General features: G+C 37.4%; 1 protein-coding gene across 1 annotated transcript in view; it reads left to right on the forward strand.

Moving 5' to 3' along the window:
- Positions 1 to 13,370, forward strand: part of CENPJ (centromere protein J) — an 80,682-nt gene that overhangs the window by 51,827 nt on the left and 15,485 nt on the right. The window contains exons 11-12 of the mRNA XM_012723135.1: positions 9,808 to 9,872; positions 11,343 to 11,465. Coding sequence (XP_012578589.1) covers positions 9,808 to 9,872; positions 11,343 to 11,465 — 188 coding nt within the window. The remainder of the gene's footprint in view (positions 1 to 9,807; positions 9,873 to 11,342; positions 11,466 to 13,370) is intronic.

Consider the following 13,370-nt stretch of genomic DNA (forward strand, 5'->3'; position numbering starts at 1 on the left):
TAGGTCTGTCACAGGAATAAATAGGGCTGCAGATGATGTAGGAATTTTTTTAGAATACATATCAGGAGTAGGGTACAACTTCTAGAGGTTTGTGCAACTTCTAGAGGTCTCCCCTTTATTCTGCAAAGTGATTTTACCAGGTTTTTTTTTTTTTTTGACCATCAACAGAATGTGTTCTTTGTATTTGCCAATACTATTACATATTGTTATAACTTTAAAATTTTGGCCAATCAGATGGGGCAGTGTGTATTATATTTACTTATTTTTAAAATAGTGTTTTAAATATATTTGAGAGTTGATAAAATATAGTGTCTGGAGAATGCAGGTTCCATATCTGCTTGTTCTCTTGGCTCCAACACAGTGGCAGGGTCAATAGGTACTAAAGGTGAGATAGAGAGATGCATAGTGCCCTGGGAGTAGCACTGTGGCACTTAATTTGGAGGAAGGTCTTTCTCCAGCTATTGGCTATCCTGGGAGCCTGGGAGTCTGGCTGCCAGCTCATGAACAGTTTTAGGTGCTGACCAAAGGATTCTTCCTGCTGACCTAGCAACAACATGAATTGGTCTGTCCTGGACCCACTGCCTCCTGCCACATTTATGTACCAGCTATGTGAGGAATGGCTGGGCAGCACCTGACCTCCAACTGTGGATGAAGAAAGTCATGTCAATCTGTAGCCCCTGGTTACCAGCAGGCACATAGCCTTTAGCTGCCATCTTCATGAATAAGAGCTGTGGCATTCTTGTCCCTCCAACTGCCATATGCCAGCCATCAAATTAGCCTTCAGCCACCAACTGTGGGAACTGGACTGCCATTGGAAGACCAGTAACATTACTTGGGTCTGACTGGTTGCAGTTCATAGAGTCACAGATCTCAGAGTCATATATATAGGTAGCAATAGGATTGATAATCGCTTTTTTTCTTTGACTTCCCTCTGTGGGTCATGTGTTAATTCTGAATACCACTTTTTTCCCCCTTCTTACTTTTTTACAGCCTTCTTCATTTTGTGCATTCTTTTCATGTTGGTTGTAATTCCTGTGGACGTCCGTTCCACCACCAAATCACCCATGTGCCATCACCATAGTCCCGTGCGTTCTTCCCACCCCAGTTTTGATCCTATTCCCCTCTCTACCACTGTAAAATGTTTCTGGTTTAATAAAGTTAATTGGTTTTTGTTTTTACTTTATTACAATTGCTTCTTTTTTTTTTTTTTTTCTTTTCTGATCCCTTATGCTTCTGCTATGTGTGAAAACATCCGGTATTTTTCTTACTCTTTCTGGCATATTTCACTAAGCATTATCCCTTCCAGCTCCATCCTGTGGCTGCAAAAGCCATGAGTAATATTCTTTTGTGTATATGTACTTATCATCTTAATCCAGACATCATTTTTGGGCATTTGGGTTGATTCCTCATCTTCCCTGTTGTAAATAGGGCAGCAATGAACAAATGGGTGCAGGTGTCCTTTTGAATCAATGTTTTTGTGTCCTTTGGATAGATATCTAGGAGTGGGATTGCTGGGACACATGGAAGCTCCATTTTTAGCACTTTGAGAAATCTCCAAACAGCTTTCCATAATTGTTGGACCAATTTGTATTCCCACCAGCAATGCAGGAGAGTTCCTTTTTCTCCACATCCTTGCCAACATTTGTTGTTGCTAGTTTTTTAAATATGTGCTATTCTTACTGGTTAATGTGAGATGGTATCTCATTGTGGTTTTAATTTGCATTTCCCTTATTACAAGTGATGAACATTTTTTCATATGCCTGTTGGCTTGTCTGCATTTCCTCTTTAGAGAGGTGTCTTTTAGCTTTTCTGCCCATTTTTAGATGGGGTTGTTCACTTTTTTTAAAGATTTATTTATTTATTCATACAGAACTGGGGTACAGGCCAGAGATGCAGAGGGTGAGGAGATTCACCAGGGACAGAGTGGGGAGCAGAACAGGCAGATCGACGAAGTACACTGCTGAGGGGAGCAGCGGGTGGACCAGGAGAGGTCTGCCTTGCCATGTGGATCTCCTCTGGGGCAGGCAGGGATCGAACTCATGCGGAAGTGACTTAAGCTCCTTAGTGCTGTGCTTTTAACCCGCTGCACCACCAGAGAGGGCCCGTTCACTTTATTTTTGTTGAGTTTTGTCAACTCTTTGTATATCTTTTTGATTAGTTCTTTGTCATTAGTATTGTGTGTAAAAATTTTTTCTCAATCAATGGGGTTTTTGTTTTGTGTAGTGTCTTATTTGTTGTACAGAGCTCTTTTTTTTTTTTTTAAAGATTTATTTATTTATTCATATGGAACTGGGGTATAGGCTAGAGATGTGGAGGGTGAGAGAATTCACCAGAGACAGAGAAGCAGAACAGGCAGAGTGACGAAGTACACTGCTGAGGGGAGCAGCGGGCGGGTCAGGAGAGGTCTGCCTCGCCATGTGGATCTCCTCCCGGGCAGGTGGGAATCGAACTCATGTGGTAGTGGCTTTAGCTTCTTAGTGCTGTGCTTTAACCCGCTGCGCCACCAGGGAGGGCCCTGTACAGAGCTCTTTAACTTGATGTAGTCCCAGTTGTTTATCCTTTCCTTCCTTTCATTTTAGTCAGGAGAGTTTTGATTATTCAAAGTTTTGTGGTTCCATATAAATCTCATCAATATTTGACTATTTCTTTGAAGAATGTCATTGAGATTTTTATTAAATTTGTATATCACTTTTGGTAGGATGGCAATTTTAATGATGTTAATTCTTCTGATTCATGAATAGGGGATGTCTTTCTATTTCTTTGTGTCTTCTTGTATTTCTCTTAAAACTGTTCTCTCTATATATTTTTTTATAATAGATCTTTTACCTCTTTTGTTAGGCTTATTCTCAACAGTTTGATTTTTTTTTTGTATAGGCGATAGATTTTTTTTGATTTCCATTTCTTCTGATTGGCTGTTTGTTTATAGGATATATCTATACTACTGACTTGTGTGTTGATTTTATATCCTGCTACTTTACCAATTTACCAGTTGGTCAATTGTTTCGATTAGTTTTTCTCCGGAGTTTTAAAGGTTTTCCATGTAAATTATCATATCGTCTGCAAATAAAGATTTACTTCTTTCCCTATTTGGATTCCTTGTATGTCTTTGTCCTATCTTATTGTTCTGGCTAGGACTTCTAGAATTATGGTGAAGAGTAATGGTGATAATGGACATCCTTGTCTTGTTCGTGATCTTAAGGGAAAGACTTTCAGCTTTTCTCCATTGAGGACAATATTGACTGTGGGTTTGTCATACATGGCTTTTATCATGTTGGGGTATGTTCCTTCTATTCCGAGGATTTAGAGGGCCTTAACTATAAATGGAAGTTAAATTTGTCAAATGCCTTCTCTGCATCTGTTGATAGGATTGTATGTTTTTTTATTTTTTTGTTGGTTGATGTGCTAGATTATGTTTATTGACTTTTGGATGTTGAACCATCCTTGTGCCCCTGGAATAAAATCCACTTGGTTGTAGTGTATTATTATTTTAATGCATTGTTGGATTCTGTTGGCTAAGATTTTATTGAGGATTTTTACATCAGTGTTCTTTAGGGAGATTGGTCTGAAGATTTCTTTTTTGGTGTTGTCTTTGTTAGGTTTTGGTATTAGTATGATGGTGGCTTCGTAGAATGTATTTGGTAAAAAACTAAAAAATGTCTTCTTGCAGTATTCTCCCCTTAATCATAATGTAGTGGCCATCTGTACCTCTTTTGACCTTTTTTAGTTTTGAGAAAGAAAAAAATCTTTCTCGATTTTTTTTTTTTGAATGAGTTTGGTAAAGTCATTTGTAAATCCATCTGGTCCTGGGCTTTTATTCTTGAGGAGGGTTTTAATTACTGCTTCAATCTCACTGCTTGAAGTTGGCCTGCTTAGTTTTTCTATTTCTTGTTTATCTAGCTTTGGATGATTGTAGAGTTGTAGGAATTTGTCCATCTCTTCCATTTATGATCCTGTTTATTTGTGCTTTCTCCAGTTTGTTTTTTTTTGACGTTTTCAAAGAACCAACTTTTGGTTTCATTGATTTTGTTTTTGGATTGTTTTTCTAACTTCTGTTTATTTCTGCTTTGACTTTTACTATTTCCTGTCTTCTACTGGCTTTTGGGTGTTTTTGTTCTTTTTCCAGTTCCTTAAGGGAGGAGATTAGATTGTTTCTTTGAATTGTTTCTTGTTTCTTTATGTGAGTCTGTATTGCTATATATTTTCCTCTCAGAAGCGCTTTTAATATGTCCCATAAGTTTTGGAGAGTTGTGTCCTCGTTGTCATTCTTCTCAAGGTATTCTTTAAATTTCTTCCTTGATCTCCTTATTGATGCAATGGTCCTCCAGTAGTGTGGGTTTCAGTCTTCATGAGGTAGATGGGTTTTTTGCCTTCTTCACATGGTTTATTTCTAGTTTTATTCCTACATGGTCAGAGAAGATAGTTGGTATGGTTTAAATTTAGTGTATCTCTTGATATTTGACTTGTGTCTCAGTATGTGGTCAATCCTTGAGAATGATCCATGTGGATTTGAGAAGAATGTGTACTCGGATTTTTTTTAGGTGCAGTGTTCTGTAGATGTCTTTTAGACCCATCAGGTCTAGGTCTTTGTTTAGAGCTTTAGTGTCCTTGCTTGTTTTTTGTTTTGTTGATCTGTCCGTTGTTGAAAGTGGTAAATTGAAGTCTCTTACTATGTATGTATTTTCTCTAATATATGTTTTCATAGATGATAATAATTTTCTGATATATTTTGGTACTCCTTCATTTGGTGTGTATATGTTGATGAGTGTTATGTCTTTTTGCTCTGTTGTCCCCATAATCATAATGTAGTGGCCATCTGTGTCTCTTTTAACCTTTTTTATTTTGAAGCCTATTTTATCTGATAAATGTATAGTTGTTCCTGCCTTTTTTTATCTGATATATGTATAGCTGTTCCATTGCTTGTAATATTGCTTTTCATTCTTTTACTTTCAATCTATTTTTGTCTTTGTAGTTCATTGTGATTCCTGTAGATAGCAAAAGGTTGGGTTCTGTTTTTTAATTCAGCCAGTGACTCTGTTCATTGATGAGTTTAAACTATTTACATTTAGAGTTAATATTGATTTATTGACACCAATATTTTCCATTTTGTCTGTCTTTTTGTGGTTATATTCCTGGTTTGGATCTGTTATTATTCATCCCTCTGTTGGCTTTGGCTTTAGGACTTCTTGTAGTATTTTTTGGAGTGGAGTTTCATTGTGACAAAATGGTGGAGTTTCTGTTTGTCTGAGAATGTCCTTATTTTTTCTTCATACAGGAAGGAGAACTTCACAGGCTAAAGTATTCTTGGTTGACATTTGGTGTCTTGGAGTTTGTTGAGTATGTCCCTTTACTCTCTTCTTGCCCGTAGTGTTTTTTGGAGAAGTTTACTATTCAGCTTGATTGGTGTTCCTTTATAGGTTACTTGTTTCTTCCTCTTGTCATGCTCATTATTTTTTCCTTGTCTTGTATTCTTGGGAGCTTTAGTATTATGTGTCTTGCTGTATTTCTCCTTTCATCATAGTAGTTGGTGTTCTTCTCAGTTCATGTATGTATATTTCATGCCCTTAATACTTCGGAAGTTCTCTTCAACTGTCTTTGTGAATATTTTCTCAATTCCTTGGCCTTTCTCCTCACCTTTTGGTAGACCTATAATTCTGAGATTACTTTTACTCATAGTGTCAGATAGCTCTCAAAGTGTTTGTTTCTTCATTCCTTTTTTTTCATATCTCTTTCCTTTTCTGTTTTGACTCTCTTTATTTCTGTGCTTTGAGGATGCTGATACATTCTTCCATTTCATCTATCTGTTTTCACTGCTCTTCCCAGAATTCTCTATCTCCTCCAGTAGTCTTTTAATCTCCTGCTTCCTTTTATTTCCTTTGTTAAGGTCTTGTTTTCATTCTTCAGTTCATTGATTATTATCTCATATCATTTTTTCCCTTTTTTTCATCTTTATGTTTGTTAATCATGATGCTTCTAAATTCTCTGACAGAGAAGTTCTTGCATGTCATTGTTATTGAGTCTGGTGACTACTCTTTCTGTGGTGTATTTTTCCCCTGTAGACTTGCTTGGATATTTGTATTTTTCCTTCTCCCTGTCATTTGTTTTCTAAAGAGTTGTATGTGTTGAGACACTGTGTTGCTGGTATTGGCCTGCTTGATCACTTCGTCCTGTTGTTAGCTTTCTGCTTTGTTGTGTTATGGCACACAGGTGAATTGGTGATGGGAAGCCCATAGGGTTTACAACTGAGCTGGAAAAATAAACAAAATGAAGAATGATGTAAAAAGAAAATAATAAGTAGTCCTGTGCCACTTTTACTGTGGGCATGGTTTCTAATTACTCTTTGCTGTGGTGTGAATATGTCTGTCCTTTGACACTTTCAAGTTAGTTATTAATTTCTCTGTAAAAGTTGTAGGTGGGATCTTCCAATATAAGACTGGCTTTAAAATGTGTTGTTTAATGTAGCCACTTTTTTGTGTTTTTAAGATTTACTCATTTATGCATGTACAGCCAGAGGTGCAAGGGTGGTGGGAAGATTCACCAGAGACAGAGTGTGAAGCAGAACAGTCAGATCGATGAAATACACTGCTGAGGGGTGCAGTGGGAAGGTCAGGAGAGATCTGCCATGCCATGTGGATCACCTCCCGGACACTAGGGATCGAATTCATGCCAAAGTGGCTTTCACTTCTTAGTGCTGTGCTTTAACCCGCTGCACCACCAGGGAGGGTCCAATGTAGACACTTTTAATAATTGTCTTTGATATGTCTTCTGATAATATGCTGCAGCTTCTAATTCAGGACTTACTGCTTCACCTTGCACTTTCGTGTTATGAAGATGACTTCTTTTCTTAAACCTTGTGAACCAGCCTCTCTTTTCTTCAGATTTTTTCTCCTGCAATTGTCTTAACTCTCTGCACCTTCATGAAGGTAGAGAGTTGGGCCCTTGTGCTGGGTAAGACTTTAACTTAAGGGATACTGTGACTTGTATGACCTATTTAGGGTACCAGAACTTTCTATATATCAGCAATAGACTGTTTTACTTTGTTATTACTTGTGTGTTCACTGGGTTAGCACTTTTAATTTCCTTCAAAAGCTATTCCTTTGTATTCTTTGTATTGACAACTTAGAGACCCATTTTTTAGTCTACTTTGGTTTTCAACATACCTTCCTTACTAAGAAGAGTCACTTAGCATTCCTTCCAAAATTGGATTTAAACTGAGAGTTGTGCAATTCTTCTTTTTATTTGAACACTTAAAGCCACTGCAGTGTTATTAATTGGCCTGATTTCACTAGTGTGTATCTCAGAGTAGAGAGGACAGAGGGGAGTGGGTGAGAAGATGGTGCTGTATCTGAGGTTTGTGGTTACTGCCTGTCTCTGGGCTGCTCAGAGACATGCACAAGGAGTTAGGAGCAGACCAGGGCCAAGGGTGGCCTTTGAGTATTGGGTTTTGTGGGGGCATCTGAGGGGCTTGTAGGAAACCCTTTTGTGGTGTACTCCAAGAGTTGTATCAGTGAATAAATACATTCCTTTGGGGCCCTTTGATGTTCTGTGCTTTTTTTCATGTTCTACTCCCTTTCCTCAGATAGAACTTGCCCCAAAAATCTCACCACTGCTGGTGATAAAGGAATACCTCCACTGTAAGTTGTAACATAAGGAGGCTAAGTAGCCACTAAACCACTTTCACTTTCCATGTCCTCTAGTAAAGATTTGATCTTTGAAACCTCCAGTCCAATGCCTTGCATTGCTGCCTTCTTCTCTGTCTCAAACCTTGTTTCCATTCTTCTCTGGTAGCACATACCAGATTCTACTCTCAGCTGGGCAGGATTTCTATACATTCCTTGTTGGTCATGGGTATCATGTGGTTTTGCAACTCTCTAGTTTTTTTTTTTTACTCAGTTGTGGTAGTGGGGGTGAGGAAGGTGCTGACTCCTTTGCCTCTGCATACTTGACCAATGTCTTATTTGTCTTATTTATTTTTGGATGCTCAGGAGGTCAAGAGTCTTCCCAAGTTCCTTTGTATAAATGAGGTCTTTTTGTTCTGTGTGAATCTCAATTCATTTTGACAGGAAAGAGGAATTTTTTGCATCACCATAATTCTGAAATCACAAAAAAATCCCTTAAATTTTCATTTTATTGTCTTTTTTTTAAAGATTTATTTATACTTACAGAGACAGAGTGGGCTACAGAACAGGCAGTTTGATGAAGTACACTGCTGAGAGTAGCAGCAGGCAGGTCAGAATAGGTCTGCCATGCCATGTGGGTTACCTCCCTGGCCGGGAATTGAACTCTTGCTACAGTGGCTTCGGAGAGCTTCATCATGCGATGCTTTAACCTGTTGCACCAATAGAGAGAGCCCTTCATTTTATTGTTTTTTCATTTCAGTGTTTGCCTTTATTGGTGATGATGCTTAGGTCTTCCTCTATCTTGCGGTCGTAAATGTATATATAGCTTCATATATTATCAACATCTAGCTACTTCAGCACTATTAATAGTTTCATTTTTCAAGTATACTATATGTGATTGTATGAAGTATGTGTGTACAAACACTGTGGTGAGCTTGGCTTTGGGACCAAAGCCCAGGTTCTATTCACCTCTCCTTGTTCTGTCAGTGAGTAGATGATTACAGTTTTCAAGTAAAGGTTAGCTCATGAATACCTTAAGGGAATTAGGCTTGATGAATTTGAATCCTAGGTCTGCTTCTTTTTATTAAACGGCACATGTGGTAAATTATGTAGTTCATTAGCCCTTAAAATGGGGGCTATCAGTCTTTTCTATGGAGAATAGTTACATCATTTAGAAATGATGTGATAACGGAGCTCATCATATAGTGTATTCTTCCTACCTAGAAGGTGAAGGAGGTTGTTCAGTTGTTCTTCATGTAACATATCCAAACCAGAGCTACACTTTTTATTCCCAGAACCTTGACTATCATCCATATTTTTACTGAAGGCAAAACCCATGTGTACTCCTTGATTCCTTTTTTTTTTTTTTAAGATTTATTTATTCATACAGAACTGGGGTACAGGCCAGAGATGGGGATGGTGAGAGGATTCACCAGGGACAAAGTGGGGAGCAGAACAGGCAGATCTACGAAGTGCACTGCTGAGGGAAGCAGCGGGCAGGTCAGGAGAGGTCTGCCACACCATGTGGATCTCCTCCCGGGCAGGCGGGGATCAAACTCATGGGGAGGTGGCTTAGACTACTAAGTGCAGTGCTTTAACCTGCTGTGCCACCAGGGAGGGCCCTGATTCCTTTTTTTAAAATCCTTATTATCCTCACTCTCATAAGCCCTAAACTAAGTCTTGTGATATTGATATTTTTATAATCAGTTAAATAAATTGAAGTGCAGACCAGACACTTAGTAATTTGGGGCAAATGATTTCATACAGTGCAACTGAAAACATTTCTTTCTCCAGATACCATGTAAGATTTCTCAGATAACTTCAGCTTTCTGACTAGACTGCTTCTATTCTTCTCTTGTCTATTTTCCCTGTACCATACAACGTTTATTGTAATTTTTAATATGTTTATCAGATCTTGTTGTTTGCTTGAAACCCTTAAAAGTTGTTAGTGTTATGACTCAGTATGTAGAAAGAAAATATTAGAAATTAAGAACTTGAATAAATACTTGAGCTTACACAATGAAGAACTCCTATGAAATAGTAAGGAAAAATACTGATTTCCTTAATTAATGAATAAAAGACAGCAGTTCACAAAAAGAAGATATGAATTAGGGAAATGGCCATAATATTAAGTAAATTTAAGACTTTCATTTAAATGTTAAAACTAATTCTGACAATTCTGTTTTTATAGGCAATCCATCTCGAAGATCCAAGTCTGTGCCTTGTCATGATTTAGGCAAATTGGATAAGGGACAAGTAAATATCTTTTTATTTTTATACATTCAAACATAGACCAGCTGAGGCTTTAAGTTGATTAGTTAATTGCTGAAGACCAGCTTCAGCTGAGTTAAGAGTCTCACACAGTAAAGGATAGCATTGGCGAAGGAAAAAGAGAGAGAGAAGGTGAGGCAGAAAAATGAGGAGATGCAGGTAACTGTTTAGGTGAAAGCACCTTTTGCCAGTTGTCCCAGCAGGCCTTTATTTATACATTACAAGCAAGTGGTAAGGTTATATCAGTGTGTGCATAAAACAGAAAGTTCAACAATCATCACATTTTTCTTAAAGACAGCTTTGACTTTTTGATCTCTTATTCATACTGTGATATTCATACATAAAATGCTCCGATAGTGACCAGTCATTAATAAGCAAATATCCTATGGTGATCAGTCATCAAACAAAATATTCCTATGGTCATCAGTTATCACTTAACAAAATGTTTCTATGGTGATCAGTTAGCTATTATAACTAAAGCAATCATTTTGTTAATTTCTCAGTGAACATACATTTTAAAGGTACAGGATCTAATGTTAAGGAACTAGGAGTCAGAAAAACACAAATGCCGAGTGCACTGACATTTCCCTGCCCTTAAGGAAAAAACCCTTTTGATCTATAAAAGGAGCTTCTACTAGTCACTATTCCTGTAATTGTTTTGTCAACCTAGTCTATATCTAATATAAGAATTAGGGGAAAATTTCTTTCTTTATGGTCACTGATTATTATCCTATTAATCTTATCTAAAAAAAACCTTTCTATGGGAAAAGAGGTTGGGGTAAAAGTTAAAGGAAAGAGTAGGAAAACTTATTATTTATGACTCTATTACTTAAAATGAAAATATGTTACTTAAAACTATAGATCTTTCATTGGGGACTAGGCAGGAAATTATTGCAGCCTTTGGTTCCCAGAATTCTTGGACCATGACATGTCTCTCGTTATCGTGGGACCTAGATTTGTGCCAGCCCTCTCAAGCAGATGGATATTAATTATAACGTACTGTGCTGTTCTGTGTACAGTGCTATTGTTATTAAACCAATCAATCCAATCAATTATTGATTTTATATTGAATATATATTTGGACAATTGCTATGCTTCTTGGGAATGGCCAAAAACATACCATACTTCTTGGAAACGGCCATAAACAAATGAAAAGAATCCAGCAGGAACCAACTGTGGAATATCCTGACCTTTCGGGATTTTTTTTACCCCACGTCAGGATCTTGTCATATAACATGGGTAGCGTGGCCCTTGCCAGTTAATGAACTTTCTAGCCCATTTATAAAGTGTTTTTATTTAACATTATTAACAGTTTGTATGTAACATGAAACATTTGTCTTAGAATCCTATAATAGTATATATAGCCTGGCTTTTGGAAATAAGCGTAAGTTTCAGCAGCTAAAAATGTTGTAGTATGTGTCCTTTAGGATTTATGAAAATATTTTGTCTCCACAGACAGCTTCACCCAGGGAACCTCCTGAACCAGTAGATTTTCCAAATCATGAATATAAAGAGGAGGATGAAAAAGAGGAAAATGAAGAAGAAATTCAAGGAGAAATCAGTCATCCTGATGGGAAGGTTAAAAAATTATTTTTTAAATAAAATAAATACAGTAAAATGAACACAGGTAACACAGAGTTGAAATAGCCTTTTAAAAAAGTGCTTTGGAGTGCAATCTCAGCCTGAATCTTTACATAATTCTAAAGATGCTCAGTATGTAAACATGCAGCTAGTCTACTTAGAGAAAGAGCAAACGAGAGCAGTTTCTTTGTTTAAACTATTTATGTTCTTACAAATATAGCTAAAAAGCTTTTGTAATCTTGACACTTTAAAAAAAAATCAGTTCTAGCCCTTACACTTTCAGTCGCTGTTCTTAACTATCTCTGGTTTGGTGCCTTTCTCTCTGTCTGGCCAAACTACATAATTTTATTCTTGTGCTTGGAAAGTTTATGAACCGAAAAATTGTCTGGTTGAATGTTCCATCTAGAAGAAGAGATGCAAAGGGGAGGGACATATGTAGAGTAATTGTTAGCCAGGGAGGTGGGGAGAAAATATATATTCAGATTATAGAAAATTTATTTTTTCAATGTGATCTATTTCAGTTGCACGTAAGGTCCAAAGTTGAAGAAGGAAGGAAAAGAACAACAGTCAAAGTAGTTAGACGTTTCCTCTACAAATTCTACTGTAGGGTAACAGGTTGTTGATGAGAAAATATTTTCTTTTTAAAAATAATTCTAATAAAAATATTTTGTTTTTAAAAATAATTCTAATAAATGGAAAAGGAATGAGAAAATGAGTGCTTTGCAACTTGTCATGGAATAAAGGGTAACAATTTAGTGCCTACCACAACCATAGAGGAATGGTTGATGGGGTGTTACGATGAATCTGACATGTAAGGCAATCCTGAAGTCACAAGTACAAGTGCATATAGTACTCAGAATGTGTTTCTTAAAAAGGCTTATAGCAGTACCTAGAAAGTATTCTTAAAATAATCCAACCCAGATTTAATCAAACCTCTAAATTTAAATACTAGGTCTTGGAAAGAAATGTATGAAAACATGTGAAATGATGGTAATTTGAAAACAGCCAAATCTAGAATGTGGGAAATTTAAATGTTCCACTGACCCAATGATGGGACTTGGAGATGCTGAGGGGCCCTGGAGGTTCTTGATTCCTGTATAGAAAAGAATTTTGTGCGAGTCAGAATGGGTGAGTTAGAAATGAAGCTTTATTTGTAGGTGATAGCAAACACTCAAGAAAGGGAATGCAGGTAAATTCAAGGAAGAATGTACCTTGGCTCTTAAGGCTGCTGAAATTCACCTTGCTTGAGGGGACAGGGGCTCACAGTTTGGATTCTGAATGGGTTCTGACCAGTTTTGTTTGACTGGGCCTTTCATCCTATAGGTGAAGTAAAAAGATTTATTTTGAGATAAGTGTCTAAACTGATAAAGAGTTTGGGTTGCTTTGCTTTGGAATATCAGAGGTATTTTTTTCAATTACTGGATGGGGGAAGAGTGTCAGTAGTTTTTGTGCTTAATTTCTGTTGTATCCTGTGAGTTCCCTCAATAAGTAATTGGTATTAAGAAGGGGATTCCAGGGCCCTCCCTGGTGGCGCACAACACTAAGAAGCAAAAGCCACTTCAGGATGAGTTTGATCCCCACCCCAGTGGTGACCTACATGGCACACAGCAGATCTCTCCTGACCCATTCGCTACTCGTACTCTCAGCACTGTACTTCGTCGATCTGTCTGTTCTGCTCCCTAGTCTGTCTCTGAATCCTCTCACTGTCTGTGTACCTCTGGCCTGTACCCAAGTTCTGTATGCATAAATAAATAAATCTTTTTTTTTTTTTTTTAAGAATTTCTGGGCACACTTCTTGACTTCTCCTTCCACACCATCTGTACCTCACCCTCAGTGGAGCCATCTGATGGCCTACTTGCAGAAACATTTCTGTGGATAGCTGAGAATTTTCTCTTTGTGGAA

Source organism: Condylura cristata, unplaced genomic scaffold, assembly GCF_000260355.1.
Source record: "Condylura cristata isolate star-nosed mole 26May11 unplaced genomic scaffold, ConCri1.0 scaffold00010, whole genome shotgun sequence".
NCBI classification, from domain to species: Eukaryota; Metazoa; Chordata; class Mammalia; order Eulipotyphla; family Talpidae; genus Condylura; species Condylura cristata.